We start from the raw sequence: 26,635 nt of genomic DNA on the forward strand, positions 1-26,635 counted from the left end.
AAACATTTCATTAGGTTAGATATTGTGTTGCTGCTAAGTTGCTGCTAAGCCGCTTCAGTCGTGTCTGACTCTGTGCGACCCCATAGACGGCAGCCCACCAGCCTCCCCCGTCCCTGGGATTCTCCAGGCAAGAACACTGGAGTGGGTTGCCATTTCCTTCTCCAATGCATGAAAGTGAAAAGTGAAAGTGAAGTCGCTCAGTCGTCTCCGACTCTTAGCGACCCCATGGACTGCAGCCTACCAGGCTCCTCCATCCATGGGATTTTCCAGGCAAGAGTACTGGAGTGGGGTGCCATTGCCTTCTCCGTAGATATTGTGTTAATATATTATAAATACAACATGAATCAATTGATTTTACCATTGTGTATCTATGCGCCACATTTAGGAGCTTTGTACAGCCTTGGGCATCTCCAAATGATCGAATCCCTAAGCAGTTTGAAGGGTGGAGTTGCTTTATAAGAAAATTGGAGCAGACTTCAATGACTTGAGTCAGCTGCAGGAGACAAGCTGCAGCCAGCAAACTTTCAATAGTATCTTCTTTCAATTGCAGGACACCTAGATTGTTTGAAAAGTTAAAAAATGATTATATATTCCATAAAAAAGACATAAATATGCTAGAGAGCTAAAATGTTCAATTTATCTCATTAATAGGGCTATTTTTTTCTAGCGTACAGTGACTATTTAGGGAATGCCATTTGAGGTGAATATATGCAAGTGAGTCTGTACAAACACTAACAAGATGGCTGAAAGGAGCAAGATTATGAAAAACAACTGGAGCAAAAGACCTGTGAGTACCATCGTTGCAAAGAACAGCAATTTCTTGTTTATATACCATCTTAGACCTGTATATAAATCTAATATCAAATATTGTCTACACTAGGACTCAAGAAACTTTATGATATATTACATAAGGATCATGGGGCTTCCCTGGTGGCTCAGATGGTAAAGCATCTACTTGCAATGTGGGAGACCTGGGTTCAATCTCTGGGTTGGGAAGATCCCCTGGAGAAGGACATGGCAACCCATTCAAGTACACTTGCCTGGAGAATCCCATGGATGGAGGAGCCTGGCAGACTACAGTCCACGGGGTGGCAAAGAGTCGGACATGACTGAGATACTTAACTTTCACTTTCACATAAGGATCATGATGGGCTATACAGGTAACTGTCATTTGTGTGGGAAAATGTCTTGGTATATAAGAACATTAAGCTTATATGTCAATTTTTTTGCATCTGCATTTATTAGCTGATTAGGGTGACTTTGCTCAAATATTATGTCTGGAATTAATCACTAGCACTTCTTTAAAAGAAAGAAAATACTGCCAAGTGTCCTCAGATTTAATCACTAGCACTTCTTCAAAAGAAAGAAAATACTGCCAAGTGTCCTCAGATAAAGAACTGCTTATATGATTATTTTCTTAGGTATAAAAACAGATTCAGCTAAAATATCCATAAAGATTTTTAAAAATCAAGATCAGAGCAATTTAAGCTGTTTAATTTTTATTGATGCATCATTATTTTTAAGCAAGAGTTACTGATGAATCATTGTAAATATATTATTTTGATAAGTTATATTTCTATATTTTTGTTTTAGCCTCACTTAGAGAAGTTGTAAAGAATATTTCATATGGGTTATATAAACTATGATGGAGAAGGCAATGGCACCCCACTCCAGTACTCTTGCCTGGAAAATCCCATGGACAGAGGAGCCTGGTAGGCTGCAGTCCATGGGGTCGCTGAGAGTTGGACACGACTCAGTGACTTCACTTTCACTTTTCACTTTCATGCATTGGAGAAGGAAATGGCAACCCACTCCAGTGTTCTTGCCTGGAGAATCCCAGGGACGGGGGAGGCTGGTGGGCTGCCGTCTATGGGGTCGCACAGAGTCGGACACGACTGAAGCGATTTGGCAGCATATAAACTATGAATTATTATTTTATAATTTTGCTTTCTAAAATACCATAATATAGATTCTATCTAATTGCATAAGTATAAAATAGAATATTACAGTATTTGGTTCAGCCTTTAAAATATGTTGTAAAGGGATCCAGTCCGTTAGCAGACTTTCATGTATTGTTTCCTATCTGGATTTTGAAAGGAGAGCCCTGCCTCTATCTCATAAAACTCAGAAGTACAAACTATTCTCCAAATCAGGTATAAAGTTTCACCTGTCATAGACATTGAAACTTGGCCTGGTTATGAAGAATGATATTCATTTCTCAATGAGTGAAACCATAAAACCCATAGAAGAAAACAGCATAAAAGCTCCTTGATCTTGACAATAATTTCCTGGGTAAGAGACCATAAGCACAGGGGAAAAAGCTAAAACAAACAAGTGACACTACATCAAACTAGAGAACTTCTCCCCAGCAAAGATACAAAAATAAATTGAGAAGAAACTTGCAGAATGAGAGAAAATATCTGCAACTCAATAGCACAAAAGCAAATAATACAATTAAAAATGGACAAAGAATCTGGATAGACATTTTTCCCCCAAAGAAGACATACAAATAACAAACAGATACATTAAAAGATGCTTAACATCACTAATCATCAGGGAAATGCAAATCAAAACCACAATGAGATATTACCTCACACCTGTTAGAATGGCTGTTATCAAAATGAGAGGAGACAGTTAATGTTGGTGAGGCTTTGGAGAAAAGAGAACCCATGTACATTGTTGGTGAAAATATAAATTGGGTCAACCATTATGGTAAACAGTAAGAAGGCTCTTTAAAAAAAAATTAAAGATTAGAACTACCATCAGTTCAGTTCAGTTCAGTCGCTTAGTCATGTCCATCTCTGTGACCACATGGACTGCAGCACGCCAGGCCTCCCTCTCCATCACCAACTCCTAGAGCTTACTCAAACTCATGTCCATTGTGTTGGTGATGCCATCCAACCATCTCATCCTCTGTCATCTCCTTCTGCTCTCACCTTCAATCTTTCCCAGCATCAGGGTCTTTTCAAATGAGTCAGTTCTTCACATCAGGTGGCCAAAGAACTACCATGGGGTCCAGTAATTCCACTCCAAAGGAAAGGAAAACTGGATCTTAAAGGGGTAGCTGCTCTCCCATGTTTTGTTGTTTTTCTTTAGTCACTAAATCGTTAGTGACTCTTTGCAACCCCATGAACTGCTATGTTTGTTTGGCATTATTCATGAAATATGGAAATAACTTAAATGTCCATTGACAGATTAGTGAATTAATACAATGTGATACACACACTCAAGAATAATATTCAACCATGAGAAAGATGGAAATTCTGCCATTTGTGACAACATGGATAAAACTGGAGAGCATTATGCTAACTGAAATAAGATAAAGAAAGAAAAATACTATATGGTATCACTTGTATATGAAATAGATGCATGAAGGGAAGACGGGGAAAAGTAGATTGATGGGTACAAACTTTCAGTTATAACAAGTTCTAGGATATGAAGTACAGCATGGTGATTATAGTTAATAGTATTGTACTGGGTACTGCAGGCTTCCCAGGTGTTGCTTGTGGTAAAGAATCCATCAGACAATGCAGGAGACATAGAATATGTAGGTTTGATCCCTGGATCATGAAGATCCCCTGGAAGGGGACGCACAGCCCACTCCAGTATTCTTGCCTGGAGAATTCCAGGGACAAGAGGAGCCTGGCCAGCTGCAGTCCCTAGGGTTGCAAAGAGTTAGACACAACTGAAGCAACATAGCATTGGCTACTCATACTTGAAAGTTGCTAAAAGTGTATATTAAGTGGTCTCACCAACAAATCAACAGAAAAAGGGTTAACTATATGAGATGTGTGAATTACCTTGATCTTGATAATCATTCCACTATATGTGTATGTATGTATATGTGTTAGGTCCATATCATTTCTGTCCTTAATTAAGCCCATCATTCTTGAAGAGATCTCTAGTCTATTTCAAGAAAGATGGACTCAATAAAGGACAGAAATGGTATGGACCTAACAGAAGAAGAAGATATTTAGAGGAGATGGCAAGAATACACGGAAGAACTGTACAAAAAAGATCTTCATGACCAAGATAATCATGATGGTCTGATCACTCACCTAGAGGCAGACATCCTGGAATGTGAAGTTAAGTGGGCCTTAGGAAGTATCATTATGAACAAAGCTGGTGGAGGTGATGGAATTCCAGTTGAGCTATTTCAAATCCTAAAAGATGATACTGTGAAAGTGCTGCACTCAATATGCCAGCAAATTTGGAAACTCACCAGTGGCCACAGGACTGGAAAAGGTCAGTTTTCATTCCAGTCCCAAAGAAAGGCAACGTCAAGGAATGCTCAAACTACTGCACAATTACACTCATCTCACAGGCTAACAAAGTAACGCTCAAAATTCTCCAAGCCAGGCTTCAGCAATACATGAACTGAGAACTTCCAGATATTCAAGCTGGTTTTAGAAAAGGCAGAAGAACCAGAGATCAAATTGCCAACATCTGCTGGATCATCGAAAAAGCAAGATAGTTCCAGAAAAGCATCTATATCTACTTTATTGACTATGCCAAAGCCTTTGACTGTGTGGATCACAATAAACTGTGGAGGATTCTGAAAGAGAAGGGAATACCAGACACCCTGACCTGCCTCTTGAGAAACCTGTGTGCAGGTCAGGAAGCAACAGTTAGAACTGGACATGGACCAACAGACTGCTTCCAAATACGAAAAGGGGTACATCAAGGCTGTATATTGTCACTCTGCTTATTTAACTTATATGCACAATACATCATGAGAAACGCTGGTCTGGATGAAAGCACAAGCTGGAATCAAGACTGCCAGGAGAACTATCAATAATTTCAGATATGCAGATGACACCACCCTTATGGCAGAAAGTGAAGAAAACCTAAAGAGCCTGTTGATGAAAGTGAAAGAGAAGAGTGAAAAAATTGGCTTAAAACTCAACATTCAGAAACTAAGATCATGGCATCTGGTCCCATCACTTCATGGCAAATAGATGGGGAAACAGTGGAAACAGTGGCTGACTTTGTTTTTCTGGGCTCCAAAATCACTGCAGATGGTGATTGCAGCCATGAAATTAAAAGACCCTTACTCCTTGGATGGAAAGTTATGACCAAGCTAGACAGCATATTAAAAAGCAGAGACATTACGTTGTCAACAAAGGTCCATCTAGTCAAGGCTATGGTTTTTCCAGTGGTCATCTATGGATGTGAGAGTTGGACTATAAAGAAAGCTGAGCACCAAAGAACTGATGCTTTTGAACTGTGGTGTTGGAGAAGACTCTTGAGGGTCCCTTGGACTGCAAGGAGATCCAACCAGTCCATCCTGGGGGAGATCAGTCCTGGGTGTTCATTGAAAGGACTGATGTTGAAGCTGAAACTCCAATATTTTGGCCACCAGATCTGACTCATTTGAAAAGACCCTGATGCTGGGAAAGATTGAGGGCAGGAGGAGAAGGGGATGACAGAGGATGAGATGGTTGGATGGCATCACCGACTCAATGAACATGGGTTTGGGTGGACTCTGGTAATTCATGATGGACAGGTATGCCTGGAGTGCTGCGGTTCATGGGGTCACAAAGAGTCAGACACGTCTGAGTGACTGAACTGAACTGAATTGATGTATATGTATGTGCGTGTATTTGTTGCTCTGTCGTGTTCGACTCTGCAACCCCACGCACTATAGCTTTCCAGGCTTCTCTGTAGATGGGATTCTCCAGGAAAGAATACTGGAGTGCGTAGCCATTCCCTTCTCCAGGGATCTTCCTAACCCAGGGATTGAACCTGGGACTCCCACTTTGCAGGTGGATTCTTTACTGTCTGAGCCACCAGGGAAGCCCTATGTATATATAATCATCAAGTTGTATACTTTAAATATATATGATTATATTTGTCAGTCATTCCTCAATAAATTTGGAATGAATGAATGAATAAATGTTTCTTGGCCCCCAAACTGTTCCTGTTACTTTTGTTTTATGGTTTGAGTAAATATGACATTATTATTTCAAGAAATGAAGCTAAATCTATAGAGGTAGAATATTCTTTTTCCATTCTTAGTTTTACAAATGAGAATGTATTCACATTAGACACAGAGAGAGACAGACAGACATGCTCTTGTAATTTTGTGTTAATATAGCTATATTTTCTCATGGCCCCAGATTTTATAGCATATTATTTACCTCTTCCTCTTTTATACTATTGAATTTAAATACTGACTCTGTCACTTACTACCTTAGGAAATTTACTTAACTGGTCTATCCTTCAGTTTTCTCACTAATAATAGACTCACAGGCTAATAATAATGTGAGTTATATGATGTAGAGATATTGTGAGGATTGAATGAGTTAATACATACCAAGCACTTACCTGTGTAAGCATACTGCACCAAGGAATTAAGTGCATTAGGATCGATTCCTTCCATCTTGACCTCTTTTTGTTTGGCTTCAAGCACATCATTAGTAAACATTGCAGCAAAATAATCAGACACTGCACTAAGAACCAACCTAGAAATAGGAATGTTTCATAGGAATTTAAAACAGTCCATAATCTCACTGAAAAGCATGAAATACAGTCAGTAAATGTGTAATACTGATAAGTATGCTTTCTGCGTACATATTTCATATGTCAGTCAAGTATAGTTAAATTAGAAAAGTAAATTAAGTTTATTTTCTTTAGACAATTTGTGCTGCTTTTCTTCATTAATTTCTCTAATGTTTAGCTCTTCTAAATATCACAGGGTGACATGGATCATATGGGCTCGCGCATTTTTAATATAATGACATAAAAATCTATTTTCTTAAAAGCTCCAATTTGTAATTAATGGACTGATTCTTTCTCATTCATACATGCTATACTCAGTACTTACCGATGGGCTGGAATCCGGAGATGTCCAGCAATGAGTAACACATCACACAACTGTTTCTCTTTCAAGTAGTTCTCCATTTTTTGAAGAGTTTGTTGTGCATGGTTTACAGCATGGAACTGCTCCTCAAATCTGCTAACACTCATGTCTTCAGCATGCTGTGTAGCCAATCTGAAAGGGGGATAAGTGTGAGAATGTGGTTTGTTTCTCCTAGTGAGTGTGCAAATATCCAGTGGACATTTAGGCACATCACTTCTAAAAGAAATAAATTGAATTAAAGTAAACAATATTTGCCCACCAATCCTAAATATTTTACTATTATTGCTCCCTAACCTCCATTAAAGTGAAGTGTCATGGTTAGTATTTATATCTGGAATGTAACCATGGATCTAATTATGTATAGTACAGCTGCAGACGTCATGCTAATTTTATATGCACAAACATAAATTTCAAAATACAAACCACTTTTTAAAAATTTTATTGACATCACAGTTAAATCATTAGGCATGATATGGTAGAATTGTAGGTATAATTTAAAATATTTTTTTCAAATTTGTTATGTTCTGGAGCTTCTCCATGAAGTATTCATTGCACATCAGAAATATTTCCTGGAGAATCTCAAGCCTGAGAGTTCCACAATATTGTTTACAGTTGTTTCCCATCAAGAAAATAAACATATTCCCACCTTTTATATTGTTTTTGTTTTACTCAGATATAACTGACATACTATATTGAGTAAGTTTTAGATGTGCAGTGTGATGATGATATTCATATATATTCTGAAATGATTACCATGATAAGGTTGCGTGCATGCTCAGTCACTAAGTCATACCATGGGATTTTTCAAGGCAAGTATACTGGAGTGGGTAGCCATTTCCTCCAGCTGATCTTCCTGACCCAGGGATGGAACCTGCATCTGCTGTGTCTCCTGCATTGGCAGGTGGATTCTTTACCACTGAGCCATATGTAAAAGGGACCACTTTTACAGATACAGAATAGTCAAGATTTTTTTTTCTTTCAGCACTTTATTTAGAGTAAGCCCTTCATATCTGTGGATTGAACCCATCCACAGATTTTTGTATCTGTGGTGGGTCTTGGAATCAATCCCCCATGGATACTGAGGGACAAATGTATATCATACCACTGCCTTCTGTCTTGCAAGGTTTCTTCTCAGAAAATTATTGATAATTTTATTGATAATTCCTTGTATGTACTGAGTCACTTCTTTCTTGCTGCTTTCTAGACAACTCTGTCCTGTACAGTTTCATTACAGTGTGTCTGGATCTCTTTGGTTTATCCTACAGAAAGTTCATTTAGATACTTTTATTTCAAATCTATATCTCTCCTCAAATTTGGGGAATTCACTACTTTTATTTCTTATTTTTTAAGTATATAAGTAGGAGCACAATAAATATTTATTAATTGACTGGTTACAACTTTGTATTTTCACAAATCACAATCATAGAACAGATGAATTTATGCTAATGGTCTTGATGAATTTCAAGAATTTAGAAAACATTTTGACACTGAAATTTTTAAATATGCAGAAAAGTTGAAGGGAAAGAACAAAAGCATAACGTCTTCCCAAACCTGCCAACTTTTAACTGTTACCAAAAGTACTTTATCTGTTTTACTGAATCATTTGAAAGTAAGTTATTACAATATGACACTTCATGCCTGAATATATAAGCATTTATCTCCTAGTGAAAGAGTCAATTCTTAGGTAGGTTGATAAGAAGTCCAGGGTCTCTGAGGAGGAGAAAGGGGCACAGTGCTCTCAAGGAGGAGAAAAGGACAATTTTTCCACATTGCTTTGTCTTAGTTACATAAGACATTATTTTCTCTCAGCTCAGAGCTAATGATTACACAACGAAACAACTCGTCTTAAACTATATCACAACAATGTATCCTGCTCAAGGACATGTTTCTCCTTCTTAAGAACATTCTGACTAATCCTGTTATCTTCAAATTATATTGTGGGAGTGGGTCTGGTAAGACTTTTCTGTTGTTAGTTCTAATCTTGATAATTTAAGATGTATGTCCTGGGAGTAGGTCTGGTAGAAGTATATAAGGCTTTGATAAAACTAGTGACTGGATGTACTTTCCATCCCTCTTCTGATGTCTATGTCAGAAGCTTTCTCTATCCCTTTTTATACTTTAATAAAACTCTGCTACACAAAAGGTCTTGAGTGATCAAGCCTGGTCCCTAGTCCCAAAGCTAAATCTTCTTCAGGGATCACAAATCCAACATCGTTCACCATAGCTATTACTAGGAATAAGGATATTCTATATCTTATGGAGGAGCCTGGTGGGCTACTGTCCTCGGGGTCTCAAAGAGTCGGATACGACTGAGTGACTTCACTTCACTTCACATCTTAAGGTGTGCCATTGCAACACCTGAGATCAATAGCTCAGTAAAATCTAATATGATAGATTTATATGGAATAATTGCCCCTATAGTTCTAATATGTCTTTTAAAACTTTTTTCCTCATCCAGGATCTAGTCAAAATTTATACACCCATCAGGTTATGTCTTTTCTCTCTCTCTCTCTCTCTCTCTCTCTCTCTCTCTCTCTCTCTCTTTTTTTGTCTTTCCTCTTTTAATTTAATAAGGAATACTTCTTTCTGGCATTTTTTTTCCATTATGACCTTGAACTTTTTCAACCATTCTGAATTCTTGTAGAATGTCCTAAAAATTGGATTTTTCTGTTTGCTTCTTTGTTTGTTTTTCTTTTCTTAGTATATTTAAATTACAATTTCTCACTCTGTGGTGCATCTCTTAGTGCATCAGTAGAGATACAGAATGTCAAGCTGCCCCACTGCTGGTGATGCTAAGATGATTACTTTTTTAAGATGGTAACTGCCAGATCTTTGTTTACTTAAAGTACATTTTTTCCTTTTGTAAATGAACAATATATGGGATGATACTGTGAAACATTTTAAACACCTTTCCATTCAAGTATTCATTGATAACATATGTCCAAGACCCTATTAAGTGTTCTAAGAAACTCTCTGCCCATTTTCTCCCTTTTCTCCATCTGGGACTTTAGTTCTGAATATATTACTCTGTTTGATGATAGTTCTTAATTCTCTAAGGTTCCATTCACAGTTTTCACTTTTTTCTTTGTGTTTCTGAGATTTGATAATTTCATACCAGTTCAGTTCATTTCAGTTGCTCAGTCATGTCTGACTCTTTGTGACACAATTAACTATAGCACGCCAGGCTTCTCTGTCCATTACCAACTCCAGGAACTTTCTCAAACTCATATCCATCGAGTGGGTAATGCCATCCAACAATCCCATCCTCTGTCATCACCTTCTCCTCCTGCCTGCAATCATCAGGGTCTTTTCCAATGAGTCGGTTCTTCACATTAGGTAGCCAAAAGTATTGGAGCTGCAGCTTCAGCATCAGTCCTTCCAATCAATGTTCAGGACTGATTTCCTTCAGGATTGACTGGTTTGATCCCTTGAAGTTCAAGGGATTCTCAAGAGTCTTCTCCAACACCACAGTTCAAAAGCCTCAGTTCTTCGGTGCTCAGCTTTCATTATGGTCCAATTCTCACATCCATACATGACTACTGGAAAAACCATAGCTTTGACTAGAAGGATCTTTGTCAGCAAAGTAATGTTTCTACCTTTTAATATGCTGTCTAGGTTGGTCATAGCTTTTCTCCCAAGGAAAAATGTCTTTTAATTTTATGGCTGCAGTCACCATCTGTAGTGATTTTGGAGCCCAAGAAAATAAAGTCTCTCACTGTTTCCATTATTTCACCATCTATTTGCCATGAAGTAACGGGACCGAATGCCATGATCTTAGTTTTTTGAAGGTTGTGTTTTAAGCCAGCCTTTTCACTCTCCTCTTATACTTTCATCAAGAAGCTCTTTAGTTCCTCCTCACTTTCTGCCATAAGGGTGGTGTCATCTGCATATCTGAGGTTATTGATATTTCTCCCGGCAACCTTGACTCCAGCTTGTGCTTCATCCGGCCCAGAATTTCGCATGATGTACTCTGAATGTAAGTTAAATAAAGAGGGTGACAATATACAGCCTTGACAAACTTCTTTCCCAATTTGGAACCATTCTGCTATTCCATGTCCAGTTCTAGCTTCTTGACCTGTGTATAGATTTCTCAGAAGGCAGGTCAGATGATCTGGTATTCAAATCTCTTGAAGAATTTTCCACAATTGTGATCCACACAGTCAAAGGCTTTGGCATAGTAAATAAAGCAGAAGTAGATGTTTTTCTGGAACTCTCTTGCTTTTCCTAGGATCCAATGGATGTTGGCAATATGATCTCTGGTTCTTTTGCCTTTTCTAGATCCAAGTTGAACATCTGGAAGCTCTTGGTTCATGTACTGTTGAAGCCTGGGTTAGGGAATTTTGAGCATTACTTAACTAGCATGTGAGATGGGTGCCATTGTGTTGTAATTTGAACATTATTTGGCATTGACTTTCTTTGGGATTGGAATGAAAACTGACCTTTTCCAGTCCGGTGGCCACTGCTGAGTTTTCCAAATTTGCTGGCATATTGAGCACAGCACCTTAACAGCAGCCTCTTTCAGGATTCAAAATAACTCAACTGGAGTTCCATCACCTCCAATAGCTTTGTTTGTAGTGATTCCTCCTAAGACCCACTTGACTTTGGACTCCATGATGTCTGGCTCTAGGTGAGTGACCACATTGTCATGGTTATTTGGGTCATGAAGATCTTTTTTGTGTAATTCTTCTGTGTATTTCTGGGGCTTCCCTTGTAGCTTACTTGGTAAAGAGTCTGCCTACAAGGCAGAAGACTTGGGTTCGATCCCTGGGTCAGGAAGATCCCCTGGAGAAGGAAATGGCAACTCACTCCAATATTCTTGCCTGGAGAATCCCATGGACAGAGGAGCCTGACAGGCTACAGTCCATGGGGTCGCAAAGAGTCGGACACGACTGAGCGATTTTAACTCTGTGTATTTTCAACACATTTTACTAATATCTTTTGCTTTTGTTAGGTTCATACCATTTCTGTCCTTTATTGTGCCCATCTTTACATGAAATGTTCCCTTGGTATCTCTAATTCTCTTAAAGTGATCTCTAGTCTTCCCATTCTATCATTTTCCTCTATTTCTCTGCATTGATCACTTAGGAAGCTTTTCTTATCTTTCCATGCTATTCTTTGGAACTTGGCATTCAGATGGATGTATCTTTCCTTTTCTCCTTTACCTTTAGCTTCTCTTCCTTTTTCAGCTTTTTGAAAGACCTCCTCAGACAACCATTTTGCCTTTTTGCATTTCTTTTTCTTGGAGATGGTCTTGATCACTGCCTCATGCACAATGTCATGAACCTCTGTCCATATTTCTAGGCACTCTGTCTATCAGATCTAATTCCTTGAATCTATTTGTCACTTCCACTGTATAATTGTAAGGACTCACAAATTCATATAACTTATTCATTTAACTTGTCTTATGATCACAAGTTCATATAACTTCTCTTCAAATTCACAGATCTTTTTCCTGCAAGTGCAAGTCTGTTATTGAAATTCTCTAGTAAATTCTTCAATTCAGTATTGTATTTTTCAGATCCAGAATTTCTGTTTGTTTGCCTTTTTTTTTTTTTGGTAATTTCTATCTCTTTCTTGATATCCTTATTTTGTTTATATATTGCTTTTCTGACTTCTTTTAATTATTTTTCTGTGTTTTCCTTTAGCTCTTTGAAGATACTTAAGAAAATTGTTTAAGTTATTTGTCTAGAGATTTTTAAACATGTGGCTCTTTAAGGTCAGTTTCTGGATTTTTTTTTGCTCCTTTTGAATGAACTATGTTTCCATGTTTCTTTGCATGTCTTATGATCTTTTGTTAAAGCTGGGTATTTTGAAAAACAGCCACTTTTCCTAATCTTTGCATGATGGTTCAGTGTGGGGGATGTCTTTCACTAATCTACCCAGCATGAAGGATGAAGTCTTTTCAGGCCTGTTTTGAGAATGCCTCTCTGTGGACTTGCATGTGTGCATTTTAATACCAATCTCACATACACACACCTGCTTATACATGTCTTAATTTCTCTAAGTCTCACCTCTGCTTCTTTGTTGGGCCTTAAATATTCTACCGTATTCCTTTGCTTATAATCTCTTGCCACCAGGTTTCCATAGGTCTGTAGTCTTTCTACATTTTTCACATGCTGTGATACCTACTACTGCTTTCTGTGACTTCTAACCTGGGATTCAAACCACACTGGTATTCTCATCTGAGCACTGAGTTAGGCAATACTGAGATCAGTTTGTTGCATATCATGTGGATAGGGCAGAATGTAGCAAAAAAGTTCACTCATTTCTTATAACTTGAGGGAGAAATCAAGAAATAAGTTGCCTACGTCCAGTTGTGTTGTGCCACCCTGGTACAAGAGCAAGCATCAATGCCATGAATTTTCCTATTGATTTGAATATGACTTTTTATTGATTTGCTTGACTGCTGTATATCCTTGATTTCCTTCCAAAGCTCCCCAAAAGCCTTTTAAATCAATCTGTAATTGTTTACTTGATATTTACATAGAGGACAAAGGTCTAGAGCTTCTTAACTCATTGTGCTGACATCACAGAAGCTTTACAGTATGATTTTTATTTAATTTCAGGATGGGAAACACATGTACACCGTGGCAAAATGAATACAATATTGTAAAGTAATTAGCTTCCAATTAAAATAAATAAATTTATATTTAAAAAAAAGAATACTTTAAGTTCCTATTTTTCTGATTAGCAGTAAAACAGATATCAGAAAAATAAAACTTTAAGACTTTTGTTGCAAAGCTCTTTTGTAAAATATTACTTTAAGAAAAAATGAAAAGCGGTATCTTAAAAATTGGTGAGGGTGTGATTAATTTTGAAGGCCACTTTGGAAGGCTGTTTGGAAACATAAACTTAAAAAAATTAAAGCATACTTTGTAAAGACATTCTTGGCAAGCTTCTGAGTTTGAAGTTGAAAATCTGAATGTAGTTATTTTAGAGAATGTGTCTTTTACTATAGTTCACATGCTGCAATAACACAGAGCAAGGAACTTTCCTGGTGGTCCAGTGGTTACGACTTTGCCTTATAATGCAAGGGGTATGGGTTCAATCCCTGGTTAGGGAAGTAAGATCCCTCATGCCTTACAGCCAAGAAACCAGAACATAAAACAAAAACAAAACTGCAACAAATTCAATAAAAGCTTTAAAAATGATCCACATTAAAAAAAAGGTAAAAAAAAAAAGAACCAGGTAGTGCTAACAGAGTGCATAAATTAATGTTTAAGCATTTCACAAGTAGCTTCATACTTTTTGTTTTTCTTTTGTAAGTTCTACTTTTCTTTTTTTGTTGTTGTTCAATGAAAATTCAACTTTTATTGCTACATAACAATTTACCACAAACTTAGTGACTTTAAACAATGGCCAGCTATTACCTCACAGATAGCATTAATCTACTAGAACTGCAATCTCATATGTGTTGAGGCCTCTTCCAAGCTCCGTGGTTGGCAGAATTCAGTTCTTGGTGACTGCAGGACTGAAGATCACATTTTCTTGTAGTCATCAGGTGAGGGTAGCTCCAGATCTCAGAGGCTGCCTGCAGGTGTTTGCCACTTGGGTTTCTCCATTGTTGTTATCGTTCAACAATGAACGATGTCTTGTTGAACTCTTTGTGACCCCATGAACTGCAGCATGCCAGGCTTCCATGCCCTCCCCTATCTCCCAGAGTTTGCTCAAACTTACGTCTATTGAGTCAGTGATGCTATCTAACCATCCCATTCTCTGCAACCCGCTTCTCCTCTTGCCTTCAATCTTTCCCAGCATCAAAGTCTTTTCTCCATCAGGATTTTCTCCATAGGCCCTCTCATAACATGGTAGTCTACTTCTTCAATTCCAGCAGGAGGTTCCGTGGTGTGGTGACTCAAATTTCTTCTTTTAGCAAGGGTGCAGTCCCTTTTAAGGGCTGGCTCATCGTTTAGGTCAGGCCCACCCAGAATAATCTCCCTTAATTAACTCAAAGTCAATTGATTTGGGACCTTAATGGCACCTGCAAAATCCAATGGAAACTTAGCCTTCTTATAATGGTGTTGCCTTAGGTCCTAAAATGTTTAATTTATGCACATATTAATGCCTAATTTATGCACATATTAAATGCTATTATAGCTTGAACTTTCTAGTGATAAAGAATCCACCTGCCAATGCAGAAGACGTAAGAGACACAGGTTCAGTCCCTGGGTCAGAAAGATCCCCTGAAGGAGGGGGTGGCAACCTGCTCCAGTATTCTTGCCTGGAGAATCCTATGGACAGAGGAGTCTGGCAGGCTACAGTCCATAGGATCACAAAGAGTCTGACATACCTGAAGTGACTGAGCACAAACACAGCTTGAACTTTACTACATTTGGAGTCTTGGAAGTGGATAAATTAAATCTCAAGAGCAAATCACAAACTTAAAACTTCTTCTTTCTAAGATAGCTATGCACATAATATAAACTTGTAGTCATGCAGATATCATAATTTTGAGTGACATAAATTAAGCAACATTTTAAATCTATAATAAGTAATAGATTTTTCTCTGGAGAAATGATGCATTCTTTTGTGTCAAGTCAAGTAAGTCTTTTAATATATTGGGTTGGCCAAAAAGTTCATTCAGGTTTTTGTATAATGTTATGGGAAAACCTGAACAAATTTTTGGTGAGCCCAATATCATATGTGATCATATTTTAAGATATTATCTGTTGTAAATTACTGAAATTGTTATTTGTAAAGAAATATTATATATAGATAATATAAAACAAGAGACTAAAATGTTTCCATTCAATCCAAAACATTTGCCATCTATGAAGGCTTATCAGTTGTTAATATTTCAGACAATATATTTCAAAATTTTGTTATTTAATTATTATAAATGATGCATCAAAGTTGAAATTACTTTCATCTGAGATTCTAAAATTTATTTGCTCCTGGATTTCTAGCTTTCAGAATTAAGAAAAAGTACTCTGATGCTGGGAGGGATTGGGGATAGGAGGAAAAGGGGACAACAGAGGATGAGATGGCTGGATGGCATCACTGACTCGATGAATGTTGAGTTTGAGTGAATTCCAGGAGTTGGTGATGGACAGGGAGGCCTGGTGTGCTGCAATTCATGGGGTCACAAAGAGTAGACATGACTGAGTGAATGAACTGAACTGAACTGACACTTATATTGTTTAAATAACCAAGTCTGTGGTATTTCATTATGGCAGTCCTAGAAAACTAACGTAAGCCATATATAAAATTGAATATGATAAGGTTAGGTTCTTTTCACCATTAGCTTATAAACATTTGCTGAAAGAGACTACATGCATTTTATAATAATAAATGACAAAATCACATGAGATGTCAACAATTTATTAAATATTAATTACATTAATTGTGTTTTAAAAATTAATAAAATTTGAGAGGAAATAATGTAGTGTAGTCATTAAGAACTTATACCTTTTACTTAGATAAAGTCTTAATTTCCATTCCAATACTTAATTAATTACTTTAAGAAATTTACTAATTTTCCTAATGCTCAACTCCTCTTATCTGTAAAATAGTGCCAACTCCAAAGATTTTTTTAAATGATGCAACAGGAAGTACTCATTAAATATTAGCTATCATAGTCACCAAAAGCACCAGCACTGATACTACAATCATAATAATTTCATTATGATAATCACCATCTAGTACTACAATGATCAGTGAAAGCAGCAGCAAAAAAAATAAGGATAGCTTTAGAAGGATACAGTAAGAATATAGGTGAGCTTAGCCTTGAAGGATGGACATGTCCTGGCTGAGCAGAAGAGAATGAGAAAGACGTTTTAGAAATGGACAGCAAGGTGAACAAAAGTTTGTAAGTGTTGTACTGCTGTTATTTTGCCCAGCTAAACTTCTCATAACATGTTGGAAGGAAGGTAGAAGTAGCAAAGTAAAATGTAGACTAGGAATAGAAGTTAAACACTAGTAAAATCATAGGCCATTTACAAAACCTGGTATGGGCAATGAAAACTGAGAAAAGAGAAATCTGCACCTGGGAACTGAGTCATTGGGAAGAATTTGCTCAGCGTTAGTCTGAAAGGCAGTTCTAGACTTCACCTGACAGTGACTTGACAAAGAAAGTCAAAGTAGTTAGCATTTGGTTGCAGTGAGACCCTTTTTGAAGGTCTTCCCTGAGTGAAATAATAGCAATTCTGAGCCAGATGCCTGGCAGTAGAAAAGTGCACAGCATGTTCAGCGCTAGTGTTTGACCACCTTCATTGGGATATACAGATTACATATGAAACAAAAGTGAAAGCAATAATTAACATTCACTGATTATTTTAAATGTATTTATTATTAATTGGAGGATAATTGCTTTACATATTGGGCTGGTTTCTTCCATACATCAACATGAATCAGCCATAAGTACACATATGCCCCCTCCTTCTTGAACCTCTCTCCCACCTCTCACCCCATCCCACACTCTAGAATGTCACAGAGCACCAGCTTTGAGCTCCCTAAATCATACAGCAAATTCCCACCAGCTATCTATTTTACATATGGTAAAGTATATGTTTCAATGCTACACTCTATTTATGCTAGCTACCCTCTTCTCCTACTATGTTCACAAGTTGGTTCTCTGTCTGCATCTCCATTGCTGCTCTGCAAATAATTTAACCAATACCATCTTTCTAGGTTTCATATATATGTGTTAATATAAGATATTTGTTTTTCTCTTTCTGATTTGCTTCATTTTGTGTAATAGGCACTGGGTTCCTCTGCCTCATTATAACTGACTAAAATACATTCATTTTAATGGCTGAGCACCAGGCTGCAATGGCATAGGAGTGGCCGAGAGGAGCTACCCCATGTCCGAGGTCAGGGGTGGAGGCTGAGAGGAGCTACCCCATGTCCGAGGTCAGAGGTGGAGGCCAAGAAGAGCTACCCCACGTCTGAGGTCAGGGGCAGCAGCTGAGAGGAGCAACCACACATCCAAGGAGCAGTGGCTGCATGGGTGCAGAAGGGCCGAAAGGAGCTACTCCACGTTCAAGGTCCGGAGGGGCGACCTTGTCCAAGGTAAGGAACAGCAGCTATGCTTTGCTGGAGCAGCCAAGAAGAGATACCCCACGTCCAAGGTAAGAGAAATCCAAGTAAGATGGTAGGTGTTGCCAGAGGCATCAGAGGGCAGACACACTGAAACCATAATCACAGAAAACTAGCCAATCTGATCACACAGACCACAACCTTGTCTAACTCAATGAAACTAAGGCATGCCATGTGGGGCCACCCAAGATGGGCGGGTCATGGTGGAGAAGTCTGACAGAATGTGGTCCATTGGAGAAGGGAATGGCAAACCACTTCAGTATTCTTGCCTTGAGAATCCCATGAAGAGTATGAAAAGGCAAAATTATAGGACACTGAAAGAGGAACTCCCCAGGTCAGTAGGTGCCCAATATGCTACTGGAGATCAGTGGAGAAATAACTCCGGAAAGAATGAAGGGATAGAGACAAAGCAAAAACAATACCCTGCTGTGGATGTGACTGGTGATAGAAGCAAGATCCAATGCTGTAAAGAGCAATATTGCATAGGAACCTGGAATGTCAGGTCCATGAATCAAGGCAAATTGGAAGTGGTCAAACAGATGTCAAGAGTGAACATTGACATTCTAGGAATCAGCAAACTAAAATGGACTGGAATGGGTGAATTTAACTCAGATGACCATTATCTCTACTATTGCGGGCAGGAATCGCTCAGAAGAAATGGAGTAGCCATCCTGGTAAACAAAAGATTCTGAAATGCAGTACTTGGATGCAATTTCAAAAACGACAGTGATCTCTGTTCATTTCCAAGGCAAACCATTCAATATCACTGTGATCCCAGCCTATGCCCCAACCAGTAACACTGGAGAAGCTGAAGTTGAACAGTTCTAAGAAGATCTATAAGACCTTTTAGTGCTAACACCCAAAAAAGATGTCCTTTTCTTTATAGGGGACTGGAGTGCAAAAGAAGGAAGTCAAGAAACACCTAGAGTAAAACGTAAATTTGGCCTTGGAATATGGAATGAAGCAGGACAAAGAGACTAGTAGAGTTTTGCCAAGAGAACGCACTGGTCATAGCAAACACCCTCTTCCAACAACACAAGAGAAGACTCTACACATGGACATCACCAGAGGGTCAACACCAAAATCAGATTGATTATATTCTTTGCAGCCAAAGATGGAGAAGCTCTGTACAGTCAGCAAAAACAAGACCGGGAGCTGACTGTGGCTCAGATCATGAACTCCTTATTGCAAAATTCAGACTGAAATTGAAGAAAGTAGGGAAAACCACTAGACCATTCAGGTATGACCTAAATCAAATCCCTTATGATTATACAGAGGAAGTGGGAAATACATTTAAGGGACTAGATCTGATAGACAGAGTACCTGATGAACTATGGACAGGGATCAAGCCCATCCCCATGGAAAAGAAATGCAGAAAAAGCAAAATGGTTGTCTGAGGAGGTCTTACAAACAGCTGTGAAAAGAAGAGAAGTAAAAAGCAAAGGAGAATGCAGAGTTCCAAAGAATAGCAAGGGGAGATAAGAAAGCCTTCCTTGGCAATCAATGCAAAGAAATAGAGGAAAACAACAGAATGGGAAAGACTAGAGATCTCTTCAAGAAAATTAGAGACATCAAGGGAACATTTCATGCAAAGATGGGCTCAATAAAGGACAGAAATGGTATGGACCTAACAGAAGCAGAAGATATTAAGAAGAGGTGGCAAGAATACACAGAAACACTGTACAAAAAAAGATCTTCACGACCAAGATAATTACAATGGTGTGATCACTCACCTAGAGCCAGACATCCTGGAATGTGAAGTCAAGTGGGCCTTAGAAAGCATCACTACAGACAAAGCTAGTGGAGATGATGGAATTCCAGTTGAGCTATTTCAAATCCTGAAAGATGGTGCTGTGAAAGTGCTACACACAATATGCCAGTAAATTTGGAAAACTCAGCAATGCCCACAGGACTGGAAAATGTAATTTTTCATTCCAGTCCCAAAGAAGGGCAATGCCAAAGAATGCTCAAACTGCTGCACACTTGCACTCATCTCACATGCTAGTAAAGTAATGCTCAAAATTCTCTAAGCCAGGCTTCAGCAATACGTGAACCATGAACTTCCAGATGTTCAAGCTGGTTTTAGAAAAGGCAGAGGAACCAGAGATCAAATTGCCAACATCCGCTGGATCATCGAAAAAGCGAGAGAGTTCCAGAAAAACATGCATTTCTGCTTTATTGACTATGCCAAAGCCTTTGACTGTGTGGATCACAATAAACCGTGGAAAATTCTGAAAGAGATGGGGATACCAGACCTGCCTCGTGAGAAACCTATATGCAGGTCAGGAAGCAACAGTTAGAACTGGACATGCAACAACAGATTTGTTCCAAATAGGAAAAGGAGTATGTCAAGGCTGTGTATTATCACCCTGCTTATTTAACTTATATGCAGAGTACATCATGAGAAGTGGTGGGCTGGAGGAAGCACATGCTGGGTCTCTATTGCCTGGAGAAATATCAGTAACCTCAGATATGCAGAGGACACCATCCTTATAGCAGAAAGTGGAGAGGAACGAAAAAACCTCTTGATGAAAGTGAAAGAGGAGAGTGAAAAAGTTGGCTTAAAGTTCAACATTCAGAAAACGAAGATCATGGCATCTGATCCCATCACTTCATGGGAAATAGATGGAAAACAGTGAAAACCATGTCAGACTTTAATTTGGGGGGCTCCAAAATCACTGCAGATGGTGACTGCAGCCATGAAATTAAAAGACGCTTACTCCTTGGAAGGAAAGTTATGACCAACCTAGAAAGCATATTGAAAAGCAGAGATATTTTTTTGCCAACAAAGGGTCCATCTAGTCATGGGTATGGTTTTTCCTGTGGTCATGTATGGATGTGAGAGTTGGACTGTGAAGAAAGCTGAGTGCCGAAGAATTGATGCTTTTGAACTATGGTGTTGGAGAAGACTCTTGGGAGTCTCTTGGACTGCAAGGAGATCCAGCCAGTTCATCCTAAAGGAGACCAGTCCTGGGTGTTCATTGGAAGGACTGACGCTGAGGCTGAAACTCCAGTACTTTGGCCACTCTTCTCATGAGAAGAGTTGACTCATTGGAAAAGACCCTGATGCTGGGAGGGATTGGGGGCAGGAGGAGAAGGGGATGACAGAGGATGAGATGGCTGGATGGCATCACTGACTCAATGCACATGAGTTTGGGTAAACTCTGGGAGCTGGTGATGCACAGGGCGGCCTTGTGTGCTGCTATGGATTCGCAAATAATTGAACATGACTGAGTGACTGAACTGAACTGAATATTCCACTACATTTATGTACTACCACTTCTTTCAGTGAACATCTAGGTTGCTTATATATCTTAGCTATTGTCAATAATGTGGAAATGAACATTTGAGTACATGTATCTTTTTAAATTACGGTTTCCTTAGGATATATGCCTAGTAGTGAGATTGTTGGATTATATGGTAGTTTTGTTCCTAGTATTTTAAGGAATCTCCATACTGTTCTTCATAGTGGCTCTATTAATTTATATTCCCACCAACAGTGCAAGAAGATTCCCTTTTCTCCACATCCTTTCCAGCATTTATTGTTGGTAGATTATTTGGTGAATGTCATTCTGACCAGTGTGAGGTGATACCTCATTATAGTTTTGATTTACATGTCTCTAATAATGAGCAATGTTGAGCAACTTTTCTTAGCCATTTGTATATCTTCTTCAGAGAAATGTCTGTTTAGGTTTTCTGACTGCTTTTTGTTGGGCTGTTTATTTTTCTGGTATTGAGATGCATGGACTTCTTCTATATTTTGAAGATCAATCCTACGTTAGTTGATTTATTTGCTATTATGTTCTCCCATTCTAAGTATTGTCTTTCGTTTTCTTTATATTTTACTTTGTTATGCAAGAGTTTCTAAGTTGAATTAAGTCCCATTTGTTTACTTTTGTTTTTATCTCCATTAATCAAGGAGGTGGGTCATAGAGGATCTTGCTCTTATTTATGTCAAAGAGTGTGGTATGTTTTTCTCTGAGAGTTTTATAGTTTTTGACCTTATGTTTAAGTTTTTAATCCATTTAGAGTTTATTTTTGTGTAAGGTACTAGAAGGTGCTCTAATTTCATTCTTTTGCATGTATTTGTCCGGTCTTCCCAGCACCACTTGCTAAAGAGCCTGTATTTTCTCCATTGTATATTCTTGCCTCCTTTGTCAAAGGTAAGGTGGGCATAGTGTGGGTTTATCTCTGGGTTTTCTGTATTGCTCCATTGGTCTATATGTCTGTTTTTCTGCCAGTACCACACTGTCTTGGTGACTGTAGCTTTGTAGTATAGTCTGAAGTCAGGAAGGTTGAATCCTCTAGCACTTTTTTTCTTTCTCAAGATTACTTTGGCTATTTGGTGTCTTTTTTCCCAAAACAATGTGAATTTTTTTGCTCTATTTCTGTGAAAAATACCATTCATATTTTGATATTCGTATTTTGAAAATATAGATTGCTTTGGATAGTGTAGTCATTTTTACAATATTGATTATTCCAATTTAAGAACATGTTATATCTCTCAATCTATTTGTGTCATCTTTGATTTCTTACACTACTCTGTTATAGTTTTGTGCATAGAGGTTATTAGTCTCTTTAGATAAGTTTATTCCTAGATATTTTATTATTTTTGCTGCAATGGTGAATGTGCTTGTTTCCCTAATTTCTCTTTCTGATTTTTCATTGTTAGTATACAGGAGTTCAAGGAATTTCTATTGTATATTAATTTTATATCATGCAACTATATTATACTATATTCATTGATTAGCTCTATTAATTTTCTGGTGGCATCTTTAGAGTTTTCTATGTATAGTATCATGTCATCTGCAAAGAGTGAGTTTTGCTTCTTCTTTTCTAATCTCAATTCATTTTTATAATTATTTTCTTCTCTGATTGCTGTGGTTAGGACTTTCAAAACTATGTTGAATAATAGTGGTGAGAGTGGGCACCTTTGTCTTGTCTGATCTCAGAGGAAATGATTTCACTTTTTCACCATATAGAATAATGTTTGCTGTGGGTTTGTTTATATATGCCCTTAATTACATTGAGGTATGTTCCTTCTACCTGGAGGAAGGCATGGCAACCCACTCCAGTATTCTTGCCTGAAGAGTTCTCATCAACAGAGGAGTTTGGCTGACTACAGTTCATGGGGTCACAAAGAGTTGGACATGACTGAGCAACTAAGCACAGCACAGTAGATGTTCCTTCTATGCCTACTTTCTGGAGATTCTTTATCATAAGTGGGTGTTGAATTTTCTCAAAAGCTTTCTCTGCATCTATTGAGATGATTATATGGTTTTTGTCTTTCAGTTAGTTACTATGGTGTATCACATTGATTGACTTGCATATGTTGAAGAATCCTTGCACCCTGGGATAAAGCTCAGTTGATTATAACGTGTGATCAAGTTAATGTGTTATTGGATTCTGTTTGCTAAAATTTTGTTTAAGACTTTTTATATCTATGTTCATTAGTGATACTGGCCTGTAATTTTCTCTTTTTGTGGCACTTTTGTTTGGTTTTGGTATCAGGGTGATGGTGGCCTTGTTGAATGAGTTTGGGAGCTTCCATTCCTCTGCAATTTACTGGAATAATGTGAGCAGGATAAGTAGAGGTTAGCTTTTGTCTAAACTTTTGGTAGATTTTTTCCTATGAAGCCATCTGGCTCTGGGTTTTTGTTTGTTGGAACACTTTTTTATTTTCATGCTTGTGATTGGTTTCCTCATGTTTTCTATTTCTTCCTGGTTCAGTTTTGGAAAGTTATATTTTTCTAAGAATTTGTCAGTTTTCCCTTAAGTTGTCCATTTTGTTGACATGTAGTTGCTTGCAGTAATCTCTTACCAACCTTTGTATTTCTGCATTGTGTGTTGTAACTTTCCCCTTTTCATATTTAATTATACTGATTTGAGTTTTCACTGTTTTGTTCTTGATGAGCTTGGCTAAAAGTTTGTCAACTTTGTTTATCTTCTCAAAGAACCAATTTTTATTCATCTTTGCTATTGTCTCCTTCATTTCTTTTTCATTTATTCCTGCTCTGATTTTTATATTTTTTATATTTTTATATTTTTTTCCTTCTATTATCTTTGGGGTTTCTTTGTGTGTGTTTTTTTTTCTTGTTGCTTTAGGTGTAGAGTTAAGTTATTTATTTGATGTTTCTCTTGCTTCTTTAGGTAGGCTTGTATGGCTATAAACTTCCTTCTTAGAACTGCTTTTACTGCATCCTGTAGGTTTTGAGTTGCCCTGTTTTCATTGTCATTTGCTTCTAGGTATTTTGTATTTCCTCTTAAATTTTTTTTTTAGTGACCTTTTGGTTATTCAGAAGTGTATTGTTTAGCCTGCATGTCCTTGTGCTTTTTATAGTAACTTCACTGTGATTGATATCTAATATTATAGCATTGTGGTCAGAAAGGATGGTTGAAATGATTTCAATTTTTAAAAATTTACCAAGGCTTGATTTGTGACCCGAGATGTGATCTGTCTTGGAGAATGTTCCATATTCACTTGACAAAACCTGAAATCTACTCTTTCTGGATGAAATGCCCTGTAGATATCAATTAGGTCTAACTGGGCCAATGTATTGTTTCTAGCGTTTGTTTCCTGATTAATTTTCTGTCTGGATCATTTGTCCATTGTTGTGAGTCGTGTGTTAAATTCCCCCACTATCATGTGTTACTGTCGACTTTTCCTTTAATTGTTGTTAGCATTTGTCTTACGTATTGAGTTACTCCTATGTTGGGTACATAGAGATTTATAATTGCTATATCTTCTTGGATTGACCCCTTAATCATTATGCTGTGTCCTTCCTTGTCTCTTTAATGGTCTTTATTTTAAAGTCTGGTTTTTCAGATATGAGTACTGTTATTCCTGCTTTCTTTTGCATTTCATTTGCATGGAAAATCTTTTTTTTCAGCTCCTCAATTTCAGTCTGTATATGCCCTTAGGTACAAGGTGGGTCTCTCGTGGACAGCACATTCTTGCTTTTGTATTCATTCAAGTAATCTGTGTCTTTTGGTTGGAACATTTAAACTATTTACATTTAAGGTAATTATTGATATACATGATCCTATTACCACTTCCTTTATTATTTTGGGTTTGTTTTTGTAGGTCTTTTCTTTTTGTTTTGTGTCCTGCCTAGAGAAGTTCCTTTAGTATTTGTTGTAAAGCTGATTTGGTGGTGCTGAATTCTCTTCACTTTTGCTTCTGTAAAGCTTTTGATTTCTCCTTCAAATCTGAATGAGATCCTTGCTGGATAGGGTAATCTTTGCAGCTTTTTTTTTTTCCTTTCATCACTTTATGTACATTTCACCCCTCCTTTCTGGCCTGAAGAGTTCCTCTTGAAAACTCAGCCAGCAGCATTATGGGGATTCAATGGTAACTATATGGGTATATTATTTGTTGCTTTTGCTTTGCTGCGTTTAATATTTGTTCTTTGTACTTAATTTTCATTATTTTGATTAATATGTCTCTTAACATGTTTCTCCTAGACTTTATCCTGTATGGGACTCCCTGGGCTTCCTGGACTTGGATGGATATTTCCTTTCCCATGTTAGGGAAGTTTTTGAATATAATCTCTTCAAATATTTTCTCATACTACTTCTTTTTCTCTTCTTCTTCTAGGACCCCTATAAATGAATGTTGACACACTTAATTTTGTCCCAGAGGTCTCTGAGATTGTCCCTGTTTCTTTTTATTCTTTATTTCTTTATTCTACTCTTCAGTTTTTTCCACCATTCTATCCTCCAGCTCACTTATCTGTTTTGCCTCAGTTATTCTTCAGTTGGTGGGCTGCCATCTCTGGGGTTGCACAGAGTCGGACACGACTGAAGTGACTTAGCAGCAGCAGCAGCAGTGTATTTTTAATCTTAGATATTGTGTTGTTCATTGGATTGTTTGTTCTTTATTCCTTCTAGGTCCTTGATAAACATTTCTTGTATCTTCTCAATCCATCCCTCCAGTCTATTTATCTGCGCATCCATCTTATTTCCAAGATTTTGGATCATCTTTACTATCAATCCTCTGAGTTCTTTTTCAGGTAGACTGCCTATTTTTTTCATTTGTTTGGTCTTCTGAGTTTTTTATCATGTTCCTTCATCTGGTGCATGTTTATCTTTCTTTTCATTTTTTTAATTTACTGTGTTTGGGATCTCCTTTCTGCAGGCTGAGAGGTCATTGTTCCTCTTAATTGTGAAGTCTGCCCCCCTGTGATTGGGTTTGGATCAGTGCCTTGTGAAGGTTTCCTGGTTTAGGGGACTCATGCCTGTGTTCTGGTGGATAGAACTGAATCTTGTTCCTCTGAAGGGAAATTCTAGGTCCAATAGTGTGTTTTCTGGTATCTATGGGCTTGGTATGGCTTTGGGCAGCCTATGTGCTAATGTGTGGGGTTGTGTTCCTGTTTTGCTGAAGGTCTGGTGTGAAATGTCAGGCACTGGGGCTTGCTGGCTTTTGGCTGGGGTTTGGTCTTAGTGCTGAGATAGAGGACTTTGGGACAGATTTTGCCACTTAATGTTCCATCAGGTTGGAAGTTCTCTGGTGATCCAAAGTCCTGGACTTGGGTCTCCTACTTGGTGGGGATTCATGTCTGACTACTTAGTGTAGCACCAAGACTTCACAGTGCAGAAAACAAAACCCCAAGACTAATGGTGGAAATAACACTCAACATCCCAGAACACCCAAAGAAACTCACACTCTTACAAAGAGGAAGGGAGAGAGATAAAAGGGAAAAAATAGAGAAAAACAGGAATGAATAAAGAAGAGAA

At 37.9% G+C, this 26,635-nt stretch overlaps 1 protein-coding gene across 1 annotated transcript in view; it reads right to left on the reverse strand.

Moving 5' to 3' along the window:
* Positions 1–26,635, reverse strand: part of KLHL4 (kelch like family member 4) — a 144,966-nt gene that overhangs the window by 52,807 nt on the left and 65,524 nt on the right. Inside the window, exons 2-4 of the mRNA XM_018044283.1 lie at positions 6,827–6,994; positions 6,328–6,464; positions 359–555 (exon numbers count right to left, since the gene is read on the reverse strand). Coding sequence (XP_017899772.1) covers positions 359–555; positions 6,328–6,464; positions 6,827–6,994 — 502 coding nt within the window. The remainder of the gene's footprint in view (positions 1–358; positions 556–6,327; positions 6,465–6,826; positions 6,995–26,635) is intronic.

Source organism: Capra hircus (assembly GCF_001704415.2).
Source record: "Capra hircus breed San Clemente chromosome X unlocalized genomic scaffold, ASM170441v1, whole genome shotgun sequence".
In the NCBI taxonomy this organism is placed as follows: Eukaryota; Metazoa; Chordata; class Mammalia; order Artiodactyla; family Bovidae; genus Capra; species Capra hircus.